General features: G+C 39.8%; 1 protein-coding gene across 1 annotated transcript; it reads left to right on the top strand.

Moving 5' to 3' along the window:
• The first annotated feature begins 1,531 nt into the window (after positions 1–1,531).
• On the top strand, positions 1,532–23,419 carry TERF1 (telomeric repeat binding factor 1). The gene is made up of 9 exons (XM_060772746.2): positions 1,532–1,791; positions 10,434–10,529; positions 12,563–12,693; positions 13,072–13,158; positions 14,757–14,906; positions 16,979–17,088; positions 18,216–18,322; positions 19,253–19,320; positions 22,281–23,419. The coding sequence occupies exons 1-9, from the start codon at positions 1,590–1,592 to the stop codon at positions 22,437–22,439; spliced, it is 1,110 nt and encodes a 369-aa protein (XP_060628729.2). The 5' UTR covers positions 1,532–1,589; the 3' UTR covers positions 22,440–23,419.
• Positions 23,420–24,366: the final 947 nt, after the last annotated feature.

The following is a 24,366-nucleotide window of genomic DNA, read 5'->3' as shown; positions in this document are numbered from 1 at the left end:
CTCTACCTGTTTCTTTTTCGCTTCTTTTGCTTTGGTTCCATCCTTCCTTGTCTCTTCCCCTCCATCCTTCCCTCCCTCTTTCTCTTTTTCATTCCTTCTCTCCTTCCTTCCCTCACTTTTTTATTTCCTTCTCTTCTTCCTTCTCTCCCTTTCTTTCTTTCCTTCTCTCCTTCTTTCCCTCCATCCCTCTCCTTCCTTCCTTCTCTACCCTTCTTTCTCTCCTTCCCGCCTTCTTTCAGTTTCTCTTTCTCTACCCTTTTTTCTCTCCTTCCCTTCTTCTTTCCTTCTTTCTCTCCCTCCTTCTCTCCTTTTCTACTCTTCTTTCTCTCCTTTCCTCCTTCTCTTTCCTTCCTCCTGCGTATGTGTTTCGTGTGTGTATATGCATAGATGTGTGTGTTTGTGTATATATATGTGTGTGTGTATGTGTTTTTCTGCGCATGCATTATAATGTATTTTTTGGGGGGGGGTTGCTTTTTAAGTCCCTTCTGTTGTGATTTTCAGTGTTTTTATGAGTGATGGTCACTCCTTGGCCTGAGAGGTGTCTTGTGTCCAAATTTGGTGTCTGTGGTTTTTGAGTTATGTTAATCCCACAAACGAATATTACATTTTCTGTCTGTCCGAACGCATCACCCCCTATGAACCAGTTAGGACACTAAGATCGTCCGGGGAGGCCCTGCTCTCGATCCCGCCAGCCTCACAAGCATGGCTGATGGGGACGAGAGACAGGGCCTTCTCAGTGGTGGCCCCTCAGCTGTGGTGGCCCTTCCCACAGACATAAGATCGGCCCCCTCCCTGCTAGCGTTCAGGAGAAGAGTAAAGACCTGGCTCTTTGAACAGGCGTTTAATTAAGCAGTGCAACCAATTGATTGATCTTGGAACTTGGAATAATGGACGAGGAAATTCGGATTATGACTTTACTGATGAGACGTGATGGATTAGTTATATGGATGTATTGATGTCATATTGATGTAGTTGACGTAGTTGCCTTAGTTACTGTTTTAAATGCTAATGTTGTGCACTTTGTATATTGACCTGGCTGTAAACCGCACTTTGTATATTGACCTGGCTGTAAACCGCACAGCCTACGGGCTGAGAAACTGCGGTATACATATAAAGTAAATAAATAAAATAAATATTATTATTTATTTAGATAGATAGACAGACAGACAGATAGATAGATAGAAGACTTAACAGTTTAACGTGGCGAAGGTTGTAGAGTTATCCCTTCACAGAATGCGGCTGTTGAAGATATAAAGAAATAGAAAGAATGATTGAAAAGAAAGCAGAGAGAAGGGAAGAGGAAGAGAAGGGAGGAGAAAAGAAGGAAGAGGACAACAATGGAAGAAGAAAGAGAGCACTGGAAGACACGCGTCGTCAACCTAGACTGAGGAGAATCGTCCTCCCGGGTTCAATCACACACCGGAAACGCTGGCGAACCGGATGTTCCATGACCGGAACCAGGCGACGGGGAAACTTCCGCCACGAGGAGGCTTAGCAGGGAAATCGTTCTGGGGGCGTGGCCAAAACAAGCGACTACAGTGACGTCAGCAAACGGGGCGGGGCCTCGCGAGAGGCTGGCTGCGCGAAATATGAAAATGGAGGAGGCGGAGACGAGCGCGGCTCCTGGAAAGAAGAAGCCCAGGCCCCGCTTGCCGCCCTTCTCCGCCGTGGAGGCCGAGGCGGAGGCGGTTGTCGCTGGCTGGGTGCTGGACTTCGCCTGCCGCTGCCTCTGCCGCCATTTTTGTGAGGAGAACTGGGCGGAATTCGAGCGGAGCCGCGATCTGGCCTTGAGTGAGTGAGGGAGGGGACGGTTGGCGAACCGGTCTCGCGGGACTCTGCGGGATTTGGAGGGAGTTATAAGTTTGAGAACCTACTAGGATGGGCATGGGCCAACTTGGGCCCTCCAGGGGTTTTGGCCTTCAACTCCCACCATTCCTAACAGCATATTTTTTGAGAACACAGAAATGCTGAACCACACCAACAACTACCATGTCAGACTACACAGAGAAGCCATGGACTACACAGAGAAGCCACAATTTCAACAGAAAGGAGGAAACCATGAAAATGAACGAAAACTGGCTACTACTATTAAAAAATTCTAAAAATTAAAACAGCAGGGGAAAAACAATTAGGGACATCTAATCACCTCTCAACAAAAGATTGCTCCAGGCACTGCCAGGCCATCAAATGCTAATCAAGGTGATCAGTTGAAACATTCACACCTAGCTCCAGCAGAGAAGAGCTCTTTGCCCCACCCCAGTCATTCCACAGATATATAAACCAATTGTCCTAATTCCAACAGACCTCACTACCTCTGAGGATGCTTGCCATAGATGCAGGCGAAACGTCAGGAGAAATGCCTCTAGAACATGGCCCTATAGCCCGAAAAAACCCACAAGAACCTAATAAATAATCTTATTTCTCTGTTAGGAATGGTGGGAGTTGAAGGCCAAAACACCTGGAAGGTCCAAGTTGGCCCATGCCCACTCTATAAATTTCCTAATCACATTAGTTGCCCTAGTCTTGTCTTACTCAACTGCCTAGTATGCCTGCCCTGTTTGGCATAAGTCCGTCCATGCCAAGCACGTCAACAGCATTGAATGAAACATATAGAATAATCAGAGGATGCCTTAAATCTACACCTGTTGACAAACTCTACAAGCTAGCTGGCATTGCCCCCCCCCCCCCAAATGTGCGACAGGAAGTTGCTGCTAAATGTGAGAGAAATAAGATTATTTATTAGGTTCTTGTGGGGTTTTTTCGGGCTATAGGGCCATGTTTATTTATTATTTATTTATTATTTATTTCTTGCACTTATTGACCGCCACTCTCAGCCCTAGGGGCGACTCGTGGCGGTGAACAACAACACAGAGAAAGACAGTGTACAAAGAATCACGACAATACATACACACTACTACTACCTAACATATACTTATGCTAAAAATCCGCTTCGTCTAATCCTGGGGTCATAGTCGCATCGTAGTCATAATCCATTCCAGAGTCGATCCAATGATACCACTCAGTTGAAGGCTTGCTCGAAGAGCCATGAGTAGAGTTCTAGAGGCATTTCTCCTGACGTTTCACCTGCATCTATGGCAAGCATCCTCAGAGATAGTGAGGTCTGTTGGAACTAGGAAAATGGGTTTATATATCTGTGGAATGGCTGGGGTGGGGCAAAGAGCTCTTCTCTGCTGGAGCTAGGTGTGAATGTTTCAACTGATCATCTTCATTAGCATTTGAAGGCCTGCCTGAGCCTGGGAAAATCTTTTGTTGAGAGGTGATTAGATGTCCCTAATTGTTTTCCCCCTGCTGTTTTGCTGTTTTAATTTTAGATTTTTTTTTAATACTAGTAGCCAGTTTTTGTTCATTTTCATGGTTTCCTCCTTTCTGTCGAAATTGTTCACATGCTTGTGGATTTCAATGGCTTCTCTGTGTAGTCTGACATGGTGGTTGTTGGTGTGGTCCAGCATTTCTGTGTTCTCAAAAAATATGCTGTGTCCAGGCTGGTTCATCAGGTGCTCTGCTATGGCTGACCTCTCTGGTTGAAGTAGTCTGCAGTGCCTTTCATGTCCCTTGATTCGTGTTTGGGCGCTGCGTTTGGTGGTCCCTATGTAGACTTGTCCACAGCTGCATGGTATACAGTAGACTCCTGCAGAGGTGAGAGGATCCCTCTTGTCCTTTGCTGAATGTAGCATTTGTTGGATTTTCGTGGTGGGTTTGTAGATTGTTTGTATGTTGTGTTTCCTCATCAGCTTCCCTATGCGGTCAGTGGTTCCCTTGATGTATGGCAGGAACACTTTTCCTCTGGGTGGATCTTCATCTTTACTCTTGTGGCTTGTTCTTGGTCTTGCAGCTCTTCTGATGTCTGAGGTGGAGTATCCATTGGCCTGGAGAGCCCAGTTGAGGTGGTTCAGTTCATCTTGGAGGAGGTGGAGTTCACAGATTCTTTTTGCACTGTCTGCCAAGGCTTTAATGGTGCTTCTTTTTTGACTTGGGTGATGGCTGGAGCTTTTATGTAGATATCTATCTGTGTGTGTGGGCTTTCTGTAGACGGTGTGACCCATTTGTTGATCTGGTTTGCGGATAACTAGGACATCTAGAAAAGGCAGTCTTCCTTCATTTTCTTTTTCAAGAACCTAGTGATTCCAGCCATGAAAGCCTTCGACAATACATAGATTATTTATTTATCATGTCAGGGGCAGTTGCATTGAATTTTTTAACAAAACAAACAAACAAATAAAACACAAAGTTTGCAAGCTTGGTAGTTGATTAAATGTCCTTTGACCAGTAGCTGGCCACTTGGAGTGCCTCTGGTGTTGCCTCAAGGAGGTCCTCCATTGTGCATGTAGCAGGGCTCAGGTTGCATTGCAGCAGGTGGTCTGGTGAAGAATTGTTGGAGGCTACAGACAATGCTGTTGTTGTTGCCCATTTTTGGTCAAAGGATATTTAACCGCCTGCGCTCCATCTGTTTTTATCAGTTTTATACTAATTTATGTAATGCTTTTCATACAAAATAAAAAATAAATAAATCAGATTAGTTCAGACTGGGTCTACCTTTGCCTCCCTCTGAGGCTGAGATAGTGTGACTTGCAAGCTTATCCCGTGGATTTCTGTGGCCTCCAAAGTCATCATCCAATAGTGACAGCATTCCTTTCTATGGCTCTCATAGGATCATACATGGCTTCATCCCTTGTTATTTTTGTTATTCCTATTACTTGTGTACTTCTGGAAACACAAAGCTGCTGTGTGAAAAGCTACCGCAAAGACCAGTGGCACCTTTGAAATTAAAAAAAATAGTCAAAGATGGTGTGGACTCCACTCTAGTCGTGGCACCGGTTGCATCCATCACTGAAAATCTCATCCTGAGGATATTTCCACTGTTTTGTGACACTTCGTATAAGACAGTGGCAGACTTTGTATTTCTAGGCACAAAGATTTCTGCAGGTGCAGACTATCAGAGTGAGACCCCTGGGGTCTATGCACAGCGGAATTGAGGTTACCAGATCACACAGATGCAAATTAGGACTCACTGCAGTGTTCAGTTTCAAAAATAACAAAGTTTACTTAATGCATCTAAAGACAGGTCTACTTCCAAGCGGGCTACATCTTGAAGACTACAAATCACAGCACACACAACAGTTTTTGGACCATCTGCTTATCTCATTTCTCTGGCTGGCTGGATCCTCCCTTTTCTTTCCCAGACAGAGGGAATTTGTTATCTTACTTTTTTTTTTCCACATTTTATTTTTTATTTTTCAAAGGACATTTTTTTTTCAATACATCCAATCACCCAGTGCTGACCCTTCACCCCCGACCAGCCAATTACAATATTTATTCCCAAAAATCAGTTGTTTCTATTACAGGTTTGGTCCCCTTACCTTCTATATATACATATTCTATCAATTTCCCCCAAATCTTCCCAAAATCATCTTTTTTTGATAATCCTCTTTTAACCTTAATGTTTCCTGTCAGTTTATCATTTATTGCGATGTCCCAGATCTCCCTATACCACTCTTCCAATTGACACTCCCCTCCTTCTTTCCATTTTTTAGCTATTAATAATCTTGCTGCTGTGACCAGATTGGCAATTAATTCTTTTAGTTCTTTTGGTATTTTAACATTGTCAATAAATGACAGCAGTGCTATCTCCGGTGTTCCTGTTATCTCTATTTGGGTGATTTTTCTTATTTCTTGAAATACATTTTCCCAAAATTTTTGAACATATTTGCAAGACCACCACATGTGTATATATGTGCCAGTTTCTTGACAACCCCTCCAGCACTGCTTAGAATGTTTCTTGTCAATTCGATTTAATCTGATTGGTGTGAGGTACCACCTCCACACCACTTTATAATAGTTCTCTTTTATTCTTATTGACATATTTTTTAAAATACGCATATTCCACATTCCTTTCCAGTTTTGTGGGTCTATTACTTTATTACAGTCTAACTCCCACATTCTTTTAAGGTGGTCCTCCTCCTGGACTCCTTCCAGCAGCATTTTGTAGATATCACTTGTTATACCTTTTGTTCTTTCTTTTCCTTCCTTACTTCCCCTTTGGTTAATCATTTCTTCAAATTTGGTAAGTTCTCTCTCTCCTTTATATTTCTTTCTTATTTCCCTTAACCATCTTTCAAGTTGTAGAACTTTGTACCATCCAATGTTCCCTCCTAATAACTGGACCTTTATCTCATCTATATTTTTCATCTTTGATTCCCAATCTTTTAATTTCGTTATTCCTTTTTCCTTAAATTCACTTTCCAACTCCTTTTTGAGATTTATGGGGAAATTATTTGTAATCAACACCGGTGTTAATGGGGATATAGATGGTATTAATTTTTCTTCATATTTAGACCATATTCCCAGTATGTTTTTTAGAAAAGGGTTGTCTATTTTATTATACCATTTCTTGTCTAGATTCCTAGTTTTCCCTATAAAGAAAATATATTCTAGTTTCATATCTATATCTTCACTCTCTTCTTCTAACCATTCTAACCATTATCTTACTTCTGTCAAGGTCTTTTCTCTCTGCCTCTAGCAAAAACAAATTCTAGCATACAATTGAACATAACTGAATCCATTTTGAATACATATGAACACCATTGTTAAACATATTGAAACACATTGAAAAACATACATGTATACTTTCAATTATCCTGACACAGACTGCAGCCAGGAAATAAGAAGACGTTTACTTCTTGGGAGGAGAGCATTGACCAATCTCAATAAAATAGTGAAGAGTAGAGACATCACACTGGCAGCAAAGATCCGCATAGTTAAAGCAATGGTATTCCCCATAGTAACCTATAGATGTGAGAGCTAGACCATAAGGAAGGCTGAGCGAAGGAAGATAGACGCTTTTGAACTGTGGTGCTGGATGAAAATTCTGAGAGTCCCTTGGACCGCAAGAAGATCAAACCAATCCATACTTCAGGAAATAAAGCCCGACCGCTCGTTGGAGGGAAGGATATTAGAGGCAAAGAAAAAAGCTTGGCCACATATTGAGAAGACAGGAAACTTGGAAAAGACAATGATGCTGGGGAAAATGGAAGGAAAAAGGAAGAGGGGCAGACCAAGGGTAAGGTGGATGGTATTCTAGAAATGACTGGCTTGACTTTGAAGGAGCTGGGAGTGGTCATGGCCAAAAGAGCTCTGGCATGGGCTGGTCCATGAGGTCACAAAGAGTCGAAAGCGGCTGAACAATTAAACAACAGCTTCATATCTCTCACAGGCACTGCAGACTAATTCAACCAGAGGAGCCAGCCTTATTTATTTATTTATTATTTTTATTTATATATCGCTTTTCTCAGGGGACTCAAAGTGGTTCACAACAAAGTAAATGGCAAAATGCAATGCCTCACAAAATATAAAATATACCACATAACTCAAATAGCACATAACAACAGATTAAAACCAGTAAACTATTAAAACATCAAACATAGGCAATATAAAACAAAATACATTGGACATCTCAACAATCCTGAAGCTGACATGTCTGCTTCATCTCATTCTCCCAATGCTTGCTAAAAAGCCACATTTTGAGTAGTTTTCTTAATGTCAAGATGGAGGGGGCTGATCTGATCTTGCTGAGGAGGGAGTTCTAAAGCCAAGGTGTCACCACCGAAAAGGCCCTGTCTCTTGTCCCCACCATTGTGCCTGTGAGGGCGGTGGGACTGAGAGCAGGACCTCCTCAGCCAATCTTAATGCTCCAGTTGGCTCATAAAGGGAGATACGTTTGGATAGGTAAGCTAGACCAGAAACATTTAGGAATTTATGGGCTAAAGCCAGTACTTTGAATTGTGCTCATAGCAGAGCACTTGATGATCCAACCTGGACACAGCATATTATTTGAGAACACAGAAATGCTGGACCACTTTTAACAACCACCATGTGAGCTTACAGAGAAGCCCTTGATATCTACAAGTATGTGGACAATTCCATAAGAAAGGAGGAAACCATGAAAATGAACAAAATCTGGCTACCAGTATTTTAAAAAAACCTCTAGAATCAGGATGGTAAATAAAGAACAAAACTCAGAAAACAGGGAATTTCAGACAGGAAACAATCAGGGCCAGCTAACACCTCCCAACAAAGGATTCCAGCCAGGCTTTGAAGCTGCAAGATTATTCAATACTAATCAAGGTGGCCAATTGCAAAACATTCATACTTGCCTGAAACAGACAAGAGTTCTTTCTCCCACCCTGGACATTCCACAGATATATAAATCCCACTTGCCTAGTTTCCAACAGACCTCACACCCTCTGAGGATGCCATAGATGTGGGCAAAACATCAGGAGATAATGCTTCTGGAACATGGCCATACAGCCTGGAAAACTCACAGCAACCCAAAGCTTCATAGCATCTTCTAAATGACATAGTTCTCTCTGAGATGGCACAGTTGGGTCACTGAAGACATAAAGACATGACATTAACTTTCCATATGCCTATACAGTTATATTTTGGGGTGCTGTGTGGTTTCCAGGCTGTATGGCCGTGTTCTTGCAACATTTTCTCCTGATCTTTCGCCTGCATCTGTGGCTGGCATCTTCAGAGGATGCTGCTAAAACACGGCCATACATCCCAGAAACCACACAGCACCCCATGATTTTGGCCATTAAAGCCTTTGACAATACAGTTATATTTTGATGTCTCCTATACATGAATTGGTTCCAGAAGCATGACATCCAATAAACCAGTCTAGGGTGCCATCTTGAATACCTTGCAAATTGATGCCTATGGTGCCCCAAGCCTCTGCTTGGCTGCTGTGGGCAGTTTGTCACCCTTCTGGTGATGAGCCCCTCTGTAGTTTAGTTAGGCTAGTTCTTAACTCAAGCACACCCTTTCTACCTTCCAGTCCATACTCAAAGCTTTCTAATCTAGTAAAGCCAAGTCTCTGAGATCTCAGAATGGCCACCATGCTGTGAGGGAGAGATCAAGTAGAACGTTTGAAAATGGTTCATTTGGGAAGCGGATCAGGAACTGGTTACTCCTATAACCAACACTGAAAGATTTGGATGCTAATTTTAAAAACTAATGTGTTTCAAAACATTCATTTGTCACAATGTTATTTTACAAGTATATTTATATTTATATTTGTCGTGTCAGGGCAACCAGTCAATTATATTACATTTCTAACAGAACAAAGCAAACAGACAAGATACAAAATTTGTGAGTTTGGTAGTTGATTAAATGTCCTTTGACCAGTATCTGGCCACTTGGAGTGCTGCTGGTGTTGCTGAAAGAAGGTCCTCCATTGTGCATGTGGCAGGGCTCAGGTTGCATTGCAGCAGGTGGTCAGTGGTTTGCTCCTCTCCACACTCGCATGTCGAGGATTCCACTTTGTAGCCCCATTTCCGAAGGTTGGCTCTGCATCTTGTGGTGCCAGAGCGCAGTCTGTTCAGCACCTTCCAAGTCACCCAGTCCTCTGTGTGCCCAGGGGGGAATCTCTCATTTGATATCAGCCATTGGTTGAGGTTCTGGGTTTGAGCCTGCCACTTTTGGACTCTCGCTTTCTGAGGTGTTCCAGCAAGTGTCTCTGTAGATCTTAGAAAACTATTTCTAGATTTAAGTCATTGACGTGCTGGCTGGTACCCAAACAGGGGATGAGCTGGAGATGCCTCTGCCTTGGTCCTTTCACTATTGACTGCTACTTCCCGGCGGATGTCAGGTGGTGCAATACCGGCTAAGCAGTGTACTTTCTCCAGTGGTGTAGGGCGCAGACACCCCGTGATAATGCGGCATGTCTCATTAAGAGCCACATCCACTGTTTTAGTGTGGTGAGATGTGTTCCACACTGGGCATGCGTACTCAGCAGCAGAGTAGCATAGCGCAAGGGCAGATGTCTTCACTGTATCTGGTTTTACAAGTAGCATGTTACCAATATGTTACTTTCTAAATAATGTTTTAGGAAAGGGGCAGAACCAAATATTCTAATTTTAGTATATGTGCTGCCGAAGCGAGCACCAGAACCAAATATGATCCAAATGAACCTAAAGTGAGCAATGTTTAAAGTAACAATGTGGTCAGTCTTTCTGTTATTTTGCAAAAGAAAAACCTCATTGCTTTCTTTGTTACCACCAAAGATTACTTCCAAACTATGCCATCATTCAGTACTCTTAAGACTGAATTGAATATCCTGAACTTTGTCTCCCTCTGCAGTTTTGAACAACCATAAAATACATTGTAAAGGGGAATGAATGTAAATACAGAGAATTACTTTGGATGTCTGGCCAGTCACATAGATTTTAGTGAAAGTGCCTTAGTGGCAAGAACTAAATATAAATTGCCCCTCAGTGCTCAATTGCAAGGAAGTTCCATCACTTTGGCACAATCAAATAATGACTTTGGATTACAGTCAAGGTTGCTGATAGTGGTAACCACACAGTGCCACTGCAGGAACAAAATTCAACTAATCATATCTTTCTTTCTTTCAGCTATTATTAAAGGGTTACACAAAATAGAAACTCATCGGATGAAAACAGTGTGCCTTTGTCAGCTGTTGGCATATATCGGAGAAGGAAAGTCAATCGGTAAAAGATGCTTCTATTGTCTCCCACGTTCCACAGTAACTCGTAATTTGCAGACAAATTAATCAGATGAGTGTATTGTCGAAGGCTTTCATGGCCAGAATCACTGGGTGGTTGTAGATTTTTTCAGGCTATATGGCCATGTTCTAGAGGCATTCTCTCCTGACGTTTCGCCTGCATCTATGGCAAGCATCCTCAGAGCTAGTTCCAACAGACCTCACTACCTCTGAGGATGCTTACCATAGATGCATGTGAAACATCAGGAGATAATGCCTCTAGAACATGGCCATATAGCCCGAAAAAAACCTACAACAGCCCAGTAATCAGATGAGGCTGCTATGATTATTCAGTGCCATCCATTCACATGGTGCTTCAGAGTAGCAGAGCATGAAACAGCATGAAATCCTTCTCTTGAGAGAAGTGTTCCTTGACTTTAAAAGTCTATCCTACTATATTGTCAAGAAAAGGAAAGAAAAGGTAAATATGAGTGGGGTAAAATGCTGTGTGCTCTTGATAGTTATTGCGAGATTCTTCTGCTCCAAACATTGGTGCTGTAGACCACCCAAAACAGTGGAATAAATTAAGAAAATGAGTAATGGTCAGACACTTCTTGTCTAAACAATGAGAGATGTTCACAAACATCAAGTCTGTGTTACTGCCTCAAAGGAGCTACCTGGAAAATAGTGAGGAATCCATTTCCAAATCCTGTGCCAGATGACTTGCGTATCATTACAGCTCAGTGGCAAAGAAAGACACAAGCAGCCTCATGGCTGTCCACGAATACATTAGAGCACTAGGAATTCATTTGAGGTTCTAAAAAGAATGTATAAATTCTGATTCCCCCCCCCTCCCCAAATAAAAGGTTTTTACTTCTTTAAGCAATGAAAAAATGAGAAAGATATTCCCAGCCATTATCTTTTTTTTTTTTTTTGAAGCCTGAACTTGTATTTTAGTGGAGAAATTCTTAATCTGGCAAGTGCATAAAAAACAGTCCTTGTTTAGCCATAAAAATCCAAAATCCACATATTTCATCAACATGGAATAAATTCAAGAGTAATAAACAGTGTATAAAATACTTTCTTCTAATATGCAGTAGATGTTAGTGAAGCAGTGAATGGTGACAGGCAAACAACTATTCTTAAGTAACAAAGGCTGATATTAGTAGCAAAAGACTACACAGGAGCTAATATAGTAATATTGGGGTTGCTGCTATTTTTAATGATACAGGTGCTGTTCATGGTGTATACTGCAGTTCTAAAATAATTGCTTTAAAAGGTGTTTTTGTCTTCTGTTCTAGGATCTTGAATCACAAAAAAATTAAATAATCTTGTGTTTATATTCTCTAGAATTAGAGTGTGGTGTTTCTTCTCCCCATACATATTCCTAAATTTTGATTATTTGTTGAATCTAAATCCCAAATAGACTGCTGAGTATACCTTGAACAGTAGTCAGTATTATCGACTGTTCACATAATAACTTATGGAAGGGGTTAATTAATAATTGTTAAATATTGTGACTCGTCTTGATGATGTTGGAAGTTGTTCTTAGTTTGTTGTTGTAGTGATGATGATTTTATGCATTTTGAAGGATATGTCATATGGCACGAAACTCTCTGTCTGCATGTCTTCTAGCAATAATATTTTTCATACCAAGATGTTCATACCCTTCTGATTTCTTTGTTCAGCCTTTTCCTACAAGGAATAAAGGACCCAATGGGAAAGACTAGATTTGAGTAGTGTACTAGAGTTTCTGACTGGAAGAAAATCTGATTGATTACTACCAAGTCTAAACTGGTACAGTGTATTATTGTACAGATCATTTCTTAATATTGCAAATGGGATATTTAAGAATTCCTAGCTCGAAACAGTGACACAAATGTAATATCTATCTGGTTGCACTAGTTTAACCACATCAATGTGCAAACAACAAGAGAGGCCTGTCTTCTTGTAAAAATGAGAAATTGGTGTTTGAACATTTTTAATATTTGACGTATTATGTGATACTTATTAACCTTTCTCAATTTATATCCTCATGAGATTGTCATACCAACAGTGACCAAAAACTTTCACCACTAGAAAATGCTTACTTGGTTTGGACTTCATTTCTAAAAGTGCAAAGCAAACAAGAGAAACTTCATGAAGATATCAAGCGCTTGATTCAGATTCAGGTTTGTTTGTATATCTGTATTGCTATGGAAGGAAGTCAGAATGCCTTTTCTTTACTTACTTCATGAACACTTGTTAGTTAGATGAAGCAAAAATAAGTCACCATAAGTCTAATTTTTTTAAAGGTAGGTGGTTAATAGAGCACTAGATTTGTCATAATATTAAGTTGCATATATAATAATGATCACAAATTCCTTAGAAAGAATGCAGCAGTCCTCCCCAACCTGGCACTTGCCATCTCTGTTGGGCTACCTTCCATTACCTAACATTGAGCATATTAATTGTAGTTCAAAAAATCTGAGAGGCTATTCTCCACTACTTACCAGCCTGATTTTATGGGTCAGAAAATAATATGTTCAGGTTTTCTTTTTCTTTTACAGGCTGTAGCAGTATACATGGAGAAAGGATATTTTAATAAGGCTACAGAGGTGGTGGAACGGTTGTTTCCAGAATCACTCACAAATGAGGTAATACTTGATAAGTGAAATAGTCTGTTCTGAAACTCTCTCAAATAGAAAAAGGTGAAATTATCTAAAACAGGCATGGTGGCTCAGAGTGGGCTGGGAGGAAGGGGGTTCTCCCCAAGTTCCTTTGTTGCCTTTTCCTCCCCTTCCTCTGCTCTTTCAGAAGCAGAAAGTGAAGGAAAGACAGGAAACATTTGGATCTCAAATGGGTTGACCTTGGTCAGGATGAAATGGTGGACAGGAGAGAAAAAGTATCCATTAGACCCCGTATTGCCTACTTTTGATATAGAATCCTAGAGTTGGAAGAGACCCCCAAGGGCGATCCAATCCAACCCCCTGGCATGCAGGGAGGCACAATCAAAGCACTCCTGATAAGTCAGCCTCTGCAGAAAAGCCTCCAAAGAATCAGACTCCACCACACTCAGAGGCAGCCTATGCCACTGTCCAGGAAGTTCTTCCTAATCTTTTCAGTCTAATCTCTTTCTCTGCCATTTGAACCCATGGCTCCCTTGTCCCTGGTCTCTAGAGCAGCAGAAAGTCAGTTTTCCCCCTCCTCCTCAATAGGACACCATTTTAAATCTTGAAACTTGGTTCTCATGTTCCCTCTTTACCTTCTCTTCTCCCAACTAAACATCCCCCAGGGGGAAAGAAGGAAGGAAAAAGAGAAAGAAGAAAGGGAGGAAGAGAAGGATGGAATGAAGGAAGGGTGGAAGAGAATGGAGGCAGAAAAGGGAGGGAGGAAAGACAGAAGGAAGGAAAGACAAACAGGAAGGAAGGAGAAAGGAAAAGAGGGAAGGAGAAAGGAAAGGAAAGAAGGATGAAAGGGTGGAAGGGAAGGATAGAAGGAGAAAGAGGGATGGAGGAAGAGGAGGAAGGAAGGAAGGATAAGATGGTGAGAGAGAGGAGGGCCTGAGAAAAGAGCCCAAGGGGCCGCATCTGGGCCTGGGTTTGCCCATTCCTCATCTAAAACGTCTAGTATTTTTGCCAGTGTATCTGCTTGTAAAAACATATGGCCTAAAGCAAGACTGAGATTCTAGGCCAGCTACTTAATTAAGTCTACTTTTTCCTGGGATTACATATTGATGAATTATTTGTATCCATGATCTCTACATATTCAATAATGTTAAGAATAGAGAGAAATAAGAAACCTTGTCTCATCCTGGTTTACAGGATATCAGGCATCGATCCTGTCAATCAAGGCACAACAGGCTGTGTTTTCTCAGAGTTGAGATTGCTTACAGGAATTCAATGGAAACATCAGTCTGGTATGTCTTGATCCACAGACCCTTGTCATTCACAGTAAATAATACCTGGTAAGTCAGGACTGGGCAAATTTTCTTATTCCTATGTATTCTTAATATTGAATATGAAGGGCTCATGGGTACCAATAAATTACCAATGTGTCACTCCAGGTTATACATTCTAAATTGTTATCATGTATTCCTGATTTCTGAAACACCCAGTTAAATACATCTATTTAAGTTATACTGGTTCATTAAGTCTATTCTATGGGGTTAAAATGTTCATTTTATCTGTCATAAGGATGCAATAGATAACTGTAAGTAACACTGACAATATGTTTTGATTTTTTTTTATTTTAGCCATTGCGAATGAAGTTGTGTGCCATAACAAAACAAAAAGATCCATACCACCCTTTTCTTCGGCATTTCAGTTTCAAACTTCTGCTTGAAAAAATCAAGTCCTACATCACTGTTTTCTTAAATGAAGAATCTAATAATTTTCTAATTAAGGTATGTTGAAAACAAGAGAAACAGATACTCAAAAAAGAATAACATTGGATATGATGGCTTCAAAAGCAAAGCAAAATCCTCATGACTTTGAACTGAAAAATCCTGTTAATGTTTATTTAGCATTTTAAATGTTGTGTTTTGAAATATATCTATCAACATATGTGCAAAAAATAGCAAAAAAAATCCTGAGAACCAATGCATTACACTTAATGTTAGTGGTTTAAAATAACTTTATCTGGACCTGAAAGTCATCCATAGATGCCTTGCTTGTATTGTTCTATGCATTCAAGGTGTTTCTGTCTTATTGTGACCCAAAGGTGAACCTGTCACAGGGTTTCCTTGTTGAATTGTTCAAAGGGGGATTACTTTTGCCTCCTTTTGAGGTTGAGAGATTGCAAGCAAGGATTCAAACTACGGTCTCCAGAGTCATAGTCAATCCCCAAACCACTACTGCTTGTTTGCCTGCCAGGAAGTCCAGCTAAGTTCTGAAGACAAAGTGAGAGGGCCTTCTCAGTGGTGACGTTCTACTATAAAAAATATTACTTTTATTTAGGCAATCCCTTGTTGTCTGAGGATGATGGCCCTCCAGTGGATATATAATGGCTGTAGAGCCCTATTCTTGATCCTCGTGTTCTTCTACAGTGAGGGCATCAGTTTCCAGGTGGAAGGCGGTCTCGTTCTGGGTTGGCTTGATGCGCCTTCCTCATGGCACGTTTCTCCCCTTTGCCCTCAATTCAAGCTTCTTCAAATTTTACAGGACAGCTGGTCACAGCTGACCTCCAGTTACCACACTCAAGGGCCAGGGCTTCCAAGTTCTCAGTGTCTATGTTTTTTAAAGTTAAGATTTAAGACCATCTTTAAATCTCTTTTCCTGTCCACCAACCTTCTGTTTTCTGTTCTTAACATGGGAATACAGTAACGGTTTTGGGAGACAGTGATAGGGCATTCAAACAAAGTAGCCAGAACAGCAGAGTTTATGGTGGAGGAGCATCACTTCAATGCTGTTGGTCTTTGCTTCTTCCAGCACACTGATATTTGTCCACCTGTCTTCCCAAGAGATTTGCGAGATTTTTTGGAGGCAACACTGATGAAATTGTTCCAGGAGTTGAGTGTGATGTCTGTCTGAAGACTGAAGAAATTCAATACTTTGCAGATGTCCATGGTGCTCAAGGATTTTTTTTAAGCCACCAAGGCCATCTACAGACCAAGAACTTATGGCATACACCTTCTACACTCATCAGAAGGACAAAAAATCAATTGCACTATGTTGGAAAGAGCATTACCATAACCTCATGAACCACAGCTCCAATGTGGCCAAAGAAGTTCTCTTGCTAATCCCGCATCAACAAACTAGGGGTGAGTTTGCAGCACTGCCTAGTTTGGAGGAAGTCAGCAACATCATTAGCCAACAAAAAAAGAAGAAAGTCAGCAGACCTGATGGGATCTGTGCCGAAGTTTTTAAAGAGAGTGGACCTAAGCTGACACAACAATTCCACCAGCTCATTGAAAAAATGTGGGTGACTTGAGAAAATCCCAATAGACTTCACTATCATCGCCCTTTTGAAAAATGGGAAAGAACAGACTGGAAACGCTCAGGATATCTCCTTTCTAACCTCCACTAGGAAAATCCTCGCAGGAATCCTTGCAAACCACCTTCTACCTGTCTCAAAAAACACCCTCCCAGAATCCCAGAAGAACTTCTGCCCCTCCAAAGGAACAGTAGATATGATAAAAATTACATTGGTTTTCTGGTTCTTAAAGACTTCCTATGGACATTGTTTGCCTGGATCAGATACAGTTTTACTGTGCTATTCTTAGTATAAAATCTGTGCTGGTAAACTACTCCAGAAGACTTCTGGCCTAAACACACTAGTGTCAACATGGATTCATTTAAAACATACATAAGTACTGAAACTGGGACTAACAATTGCATTTAGGGCTTTATCTTTAAAACTCCCTCTGAATGAATCTTTCCCACAGTGTGCCATAACACTGTTACACATATGAAGGCACATAGCAACCATTTGAAAATTAGTATAAAAGGCTTTAAATAAGACTGTTTTGTTTTACAGGAAGCTACAAAGGAGGTAGAAAGCAGGTGTACAGGAAAAATCATGGTACCTATAGAATTTGATAAATTAATTGAAGAAAAGAAAGAAAAGTACTTTGAAATGACACGGAGGTTAGTACTGTAATGGCTTGCTATTGAAGTACAGTTGTTGTTGCCAAAGTTTCATTAAAATGTAGACAGTACAGAAACGTATGTAGATTTATGCTGATATTCCTGATATCTATGCTTTACCATTTTGCTGCAGTAAAAAAATATTTTTCTTTTTTCTTTAAAGCCTTGGGTTGTGTTTTGTAATAGTATCTTTTATGTACATTGTAATCTTGAGGGCAAATTAATATTTTGTAAGCCGCTTGAGTGCTTTGTTGGTGAAGAGCAGGGTAAAAATTCTCTAAATAATAATTTAAAAACTATTATGCAGGAGACAAATGGAGAAAATCGCACAAGCTGCCTAGTGAGTTATATGCACAAAGCCAGGCTGCACTGGAAGGCAGATTGATGTGAGCATACAAAGGGTGTACAGTCCTACAGGCACACATTGCCAAGTGACAGAAAATGCAGACCTAATTAGGATAAGAAACCTAGAAACGACATCAATGATTCAAGGGAACTTTGGAAAAGATATCTAAATACATGTTATGGTCACTGAAAACAAGAATATATAAAACAAAATTCCTACCAATCAGTAGCATAAATCAAGCTTGGAGAAGTCATCCAATGTATTTTCTGCCCCTAAAGTAACTATCCAAATAGATCCACCATCACTTTCTGCATTGCTGTCTCCATTTTCAATATCAATTCCTGTCTTTGAATATCCTGCTTAGATCTGAAATATTTTCTCTTTAGAATGGTTTCTTATTGGCACAGAATAGGAAATATTAGCTTTTCATTTCTGTTAGTACCATATCATTTGGTTGAATTATGCATAGGTGTTTCCTTGCTTGCCAAGAAGGTTCTGTGGGAGGATATAATGGTAGATTTTCTGAGTAAAGGCTCAGAAAGATATTATAGTACTGCATATAGTAATGCCTAGAACTTTAGGCATGAGTTCTCATACTGCTTATACTTTGAGATCACTATTACATTTTCTAGCAAACTGGCAAAAGGGGGCACATGAAAAATCTGTTATGTTACCATTAATTCTTATATTATACAATCTTTACATTAATTTGTCCATGCATATATCCAATGACAGTTAAGGTTCACAGTCTGAAATACCAGTATTTCTTATTCCTTTACAGATCTGATCAGCAGTCTTATTCCTTGAATGATGAAACAACATTTTTTAATCCAGAGCAGGCAAAATCTTCACTGAAACCAAGAACCAGGAAACAAAATGTTCTTCAAAGTAAGTGTTCTAGATCCTAGACTTTTTATATTTTTTAATTGTACTTTTAATTTATAAGTCACCTTGAGTCTCACTGTTGGAAGGAAATGCAGGATATAAATTAAGCAAAATGATGGTGATGACAATGAGTCTTTTACATGGCAATTTCCTGTGATCTTTTTAGATAATGTTATCAGCATGACTATTTAAAACTGAAGCAATGGGAAATGCTTTTACTGTAACTGTATGTCCTGATTTGTCATATAGAGAATTAGTAGAAACCTAGCTTTTCAGCAAGGGCCCCCTGGTGGCGCACCAGGTTAAACCGTTAAACTTGGTGGCGCACCAGGTTAGAACAGTCAGAACTTGCTGACTGAAAGGTTGGCGGTTTGAATCCGGGGAGCAGGGTGAGTATAAGCCAACCGTAATATAAGCCGAGGGAGGCTTTTTCAGCCAAAAAAAAAGTGCTGAAAAACTCTGCTTATACTTGAGTATATATGGCAATGGTTTTAAATTGTTTTAAGTTTTTGTATTTGCCATTTTTAAATGTGTTGGGTTATGAGTTTCCTTGTGTCCCAAGAAATACTTTATACAGAAACATATGTAGACTAAAAGAATCAAATGGTACTTGTTCAGTAATAGATCTGTAATGATAGTCATGGATGTGCCTTTACCTGGGACTAATTTCATTGCACTTCTTTCACGTTTTAAATTCTAAAAAAACACTCGTCCCTGTTCAAAGTATGTATTGCAATAAATGTCCATTGCATTTACATAAAAGGCTATTTCATTACTGTTATTATGATATTACAGTTCAGCTGTAATAAAGTCAATCTTCTTGTACAAAACAGCCTGCATTAAACTAATGCTTAGCCATGTCTCAGCATCATGTTACTAATAATATATCAGTTTATAGAATATGAAATGCCTATTTTTCTTTACCTTATCTAGAGAAGGAAGATTTGCAGGATATTGAAATTAGTCCAAAAAGGTGGCCGTCAACAGGTCAAAAAAAACAGGTATGAATGGGAAAGGTTCTAAAATCATTTTATAAAATCACATTAAAGTGATGTTACATATGTTTGCTGCATGTGGCCATCCTACAAGCTTTTGTTTACAGTATTAGCCTAATTCTTCAAGACTTTACAAATGCATAAATAGAGAGAATGTCAGATAAAGGTAATCTAGCTGCTTTTTCTATTTTAAACAGTGAGACAGTCTACTCAGCATATAAGGTAATTTCTATGTCTCAATTAGTAGGAAATACAAAGTGGTATTGTCATGTATTTATTTACTTACAATATTTACATTCTGCCCAATAACAATAATAATCTGGACAGTTTACATTAAAAGTTAAAATCATAACATATACAAAGTAAAACAACATTTGAAACAGATTAAAAACTAAATTAAAACCAGTGACAGGATTGCAAAAGACCCAGAAAGCACAAAACAGAAGCCCTGGAACAGTAAAGTGTTCATCTGACACCAAAAAGAGCATAGAGACCAGGTGAAACTGTCACTGAAGGGAGCATTTTACCATTGGGGCACCATCACTGAAAAGGCCCTTTGTCCCGTAGTTACCTGTGTCACTCCATTTGGCACTTTTGCTGAAACTGCTTAGCCAAAGGAAGGCAAAAAGCTCCTGCCCTCACATAATTCTCCTCTGTGCTCAGGCCTGGCAAAGACTTCAAAGCCTGGCAGGAGAGGCTCTTGGCTCATTGAGCTTGGGAAGCTGGCAGCCCTTGGCTTACATCTGTCTCCTTCCTCAACAATCCCAAGTTTCTCCTACAATAAAGAGGCATATGACTTTTTTATTCATCCACATTCTTTGTTATTGAAACCTGAACTAGATATTAGCTCTTCTGATATTCCAAGTGAATTGAACTTGCTCATGTCAGTAGTGATTACTGTTAAATATCATAGCAGTTGTTTATATCAATCTTCTGCTTCCCACTTAGTTACTATTGTGGTTAATTATCATATGGTATATGGATCTGTATCTTGACCGTACAGTTCTGGAGTCCAAAATATCATTCAAAAGGTCAGTCCACAGTCATGTCCTACATCATTGATCACACAGCATAGACAGTCCCTGGGTTATGAACAAGATAGGTTCTTTTGGTTTGTTCTTAAGTTGAATTCGTATGCAAGTCAGAACAGGATTTTTTAAAATGTAACTCCAGCCAAAACAAGTTTTGGGTAGCATAGGGAAGGCTTAGCACCCCTGTAATATTGGTTTTGTTATCTATGTCCCTGTTCGGAAAATTTCCCCTCACTTTCTGTCCCTGTGACAATTGGATTTTGAAAATTTTGGGTTTTGGTGGAAACCAGGATTGGTGAGGAGACACCCTTTTCCCATTATAACTCTTTCAGGTGTTAATTTTCCTTCTTAGGGATAGATTTCCTCTCACTTCCTGTTGTTTCACCCCGTTCTTAACTATGAATGATAAGTCAGATGTTTGTAACTAAGGGACTTGTATGATACAGATACAGGAATGAAGTAATTGCCATTTTGTGGTTGCTCCAGCTTAGAAAAAAGTCTGGCCATAATATAATTCAGGGCCTACAGGACGAATGCAAACCACCATGCCATTTTATGTGGCCCTCCAAATGTTGGGCTACAACTCCAGCATTCCTCCTCATTCGACATCTTAACTAGAGCTAATGGAAATGATGATACAGTAACATTTAGAAGGGTGCAGTTTGTTTAGTCAGGATAGTGAGTTTGAATTTAGGTGCAAGGCTTGTGATGTGATCCCTGACTATTATAATGATGATGATGATGATGATAATGATGATAATAATAATAATAATAATAATAATAATAATAATGTAGTAATACTTTATTTATAACCCACCCTATCTCCCCAAGGGGACTTGGGGGTTTCCAGAGGAAATAAAATAGCGGCAAACATTCAATGCCAAAACAACAAATAACAAGTCAAACAATGGGTAAACAAACTTAATAAAGATTATAAAACAGCAAACTTAAATAAACATAACATAATACCACGCACACATGTACAACATAGTAAGTTCTAAACTCTTAAAAATTAGACTCAAAACTTTAAAACGAAGATGGCATGTAGCATCTAACAGGTAAAAGTAGGTGTCAGCAACTAGGTGAGGGTATATACAAAGATGTCGTAATCCTCCTCCTCTCCGTAATCTAAAGTACATAGATGGGTTTTTAAAAGCTTTTTGAAGAGAAGAGGGAGGGGACCATCTTGATTTCTTTAGGGAGGGAGTTCCAGAGGCAGCAATCACAGAGAAGGCCCCCTCTCTCGTTCCCACCAACTGCACTTGAGACAGGGGTGGGACCGAAAGCAGGGCCTCTCCACAGACTGCATAGCTCGAGCTGGTTTGTATGTGGAGATGCAGTTTTTCAAATAGTCTGGGTGTAAACAGTTTGGGGCTTTATAGGTTTAAGTTTAAGATGTCCTTTAACTTTTTCCCAACCTCAGAGCTACAAGGGCTGTTGGGTTACAGTTCCCATTATCTCCAGCCCACATGGTAGATTATCAAAACTGAAAGAAGCTGTCACTCAATAACATCTGGGAACCCAAATTGGGTAAAATCTAAAGAACACCAACTACTATGTAAAAAACAATTATAGTTGGCCCTTGATGAAAATGAGTTTAACACCCCTGATGTATGTGATGACTCTTATGCATTTATGCATCAGGTTTGAGACTCTCTATGTAAAGTATGACATTTGTAGAACTTTCCACCAAAACAGTTAAGACAGCAAATCTATGTTCTACAAAAATTGATTACTTTAGTATGGCCTGGAGAGCAAGTCCTTGAAATGCTATACATCTATAGTCTGCAAGCACACGAAAGACTTGATAATGTAACTTTTTACTCTAATAATTCAAGCTGCCAGGAACTAAAGGTTTTTTCAGCACATTACTGAAAGATTAAAACATTTTAAAGGGTCTGTTTTTGAACACTATCTTTTCCCTTTCCCTAAAAGCGATGGAGTTGTGAAGAAGATGAGAAACTTAAAGATGGTGTGCAGAAGTTTGGAGTAGGAAACTGGACTAAAATTCTTCAACATTATGACTTCAAAGAGCGAACTAATGTCATGCTGAAAGACAGGTGGAGAACTATGGTCCGATTAGGCATGGTTTAAACTGCCTTTCCCAAATATGTCATCTGTTTCCCTGTTCTTCCCTTATGGTAGTATCATGATTTAAACATTACATTCATTGCTATCTTTATATGTAAATTATAATATAATAATTTATGAGGTGTGTCCTCAATTGCTAATATATTTCTATAACATTTTTTATGCCTCTCAATGTATTTCGTCAAGACTGACGGAGGGTTAATACGAAGGTTTCTATCTCATTACTGAACAGAATTGGTGAAGTCATGTAGCATCAGAATGTTCCATTTCTATCTCCCGTATCACTGCATAAAATACCTCAACAAAACTGTTTGAAGACTTAAAAAAATCAAAGAATAGGTAGAACCTAACTGAATATTTAAGAACTGTGCAGTTATATACTTTAATACTTGCCTTTCACAGAGTTCTCTACAAGAAGAATATGGGTAGTTCATTGTTGGTGCCAAGTATCATAACAGTTGTTTTTCTGGGAACAGGAAAGGTGCTAACTCCTCTTTCTGTGTCTCAAACAACTGTGACATATTATGTACTGCACCAGTATGACTATCATGCCTGTCTTTTTTCTTATCCTTTCTTGGACTTTTAAGCTCTCGGTGTATATTTCATGTGCGTTTACTGGGCTGTATGGAAATAAAGCACAGGGATTGGTTATTCTGATAACTAGTTGTAAGAGCTGTGCTTCATGCTCTATTTATAACTTTGGGTGGGTTAATTTTCTTTCACTTAATGACATATCCAAAATTAACCACTCATCTGTACCATTTGTACAGTATTTGGAAGAGAGTTGTATTGAAGTAAGGAAGGGTGGCTGTATATAGATTATTGTATGTAGCTCTTATCCCAGAATTTGGGTTCTAAAACAATGTAATTATTTGTGTCTGGAGTAGTTTAACTAGTTTAATTTTATACTAGGTCTTCCTCCATTCTGGATTTGAAAATATTGTAGTAACATACCAGCAAAATAAATACTATTTTGTTATATAGTCTATGAGTCTTATCTCTACAACCTTCATATATTGCATTTGCAACGTGGTTCATTTTTATGTATTTAGAGCTTTGTCATTTAGCTTTATTCATCATTAATAGCACAGATCACCCTGACATTTAATAAGGTCATGTGTTGTGCGTCTTCAAGTCAACTAAATTTATGATAACCTCATGAATTTGATAGGGTTTTTTCTTGAGCAAGGACTATTCAGAGGTGTCTTTGCCAGTTCTGTCCCCTAAAATATAGCCTGTAGCACCTGGTGTTCAGTGGTATTCTCCCATTTTCAAGAATATAGTGAGTTCATTTCCACAAAAGGGATCTACCCTGTTGCAAGGACTTCATTTCTAATGGAACTGTGATGAGAAGAAATATGCATGCTACAAACTGCTGCAAAAAATTTGTTCATCATCATTATCCTTCCCAGGAAGAAAATAATGACAACACATAGATTTTTACAGCAACTTTGGTAAGTCCAGCCCGGCAGTGTTTTATCTGCTCCTCCACCTCTTCATCTTTTTTCCTGCCAACAGCCCCAGTCCTGCAAGTCTCCCAAATCTAGTCCCTTTTCTAGGAAACGGCTTAGAGCAGAGCTTTCCAAACTGTGTGATGCGACACATTTGTGTGTTGACTGTAATGTGTCACACAAATATAGCAAGTCTATTGACCTCTTCATACAGGGCATTTTTGCCCCATTTTGCCACTTTTATTCACTGCAAGGACAGGGCCTGCAGGGCCTGCCCTCATTCCTCCCAAAGTGGAGGGAAACCGCTGAAAGGCGCTTTCGCCACCACTACGGGGAGGAAAGTGTAGTTTGGGGTGGCTACCCACATTTTCTTCCCCTTTATGACACATGATGGCAGAAAAGGCAGTGTGGCAACATGTGTTGCTGCCCTTTCTGCCATCTGATGGGCACAGGGTGTGACCACACCCTGTCCCGTCTCC

The sequence above is a fragment of the Anolis sagrei genome, chromosome 4 (genome assembly GCF_037176765.1).
Source record: "Anolis sagrei isolate rAnoSag1 chromosome 4, rAnoSag1.mat, whole genome shotgun sequence".
NCBI classification, from domain to species: Eukaryota; Metazoa; Chordata; class Lepidosauria; order Squamata; family Dactyloidae; genus Anolis; species Anolis sagrei.
Note: the sequence above shows the minus strand (reverse complement) of the source record. Positions and strands in the feature narration are given on the sequence as shown.

Bases quoted from the DNA above. Each gene is read 5' to 3' on its own strand.
- TERF1 (XM_060772746.2), top strand. From the start codon at position 1,590: ATGAAAATGGAGGAGGCGGAGACGAGCGCGGCTCCTGGAAAGAAGAAG. The intron at 12,694-13,071 runs GTTTGTTTGTAT...TTTCTTTTACAG, and splicing joins AGCGCTTGATTCAGATTCAG to GCTGTAGCAGTATACATGGA. The intron at 19,321-22,280 runs GTATGAATGGGA...TTTCCCTAAAAG, and splicing joins CAACAGGTCAAAAAAAACAG to CGATGGAGTTGTGAAGAAGA.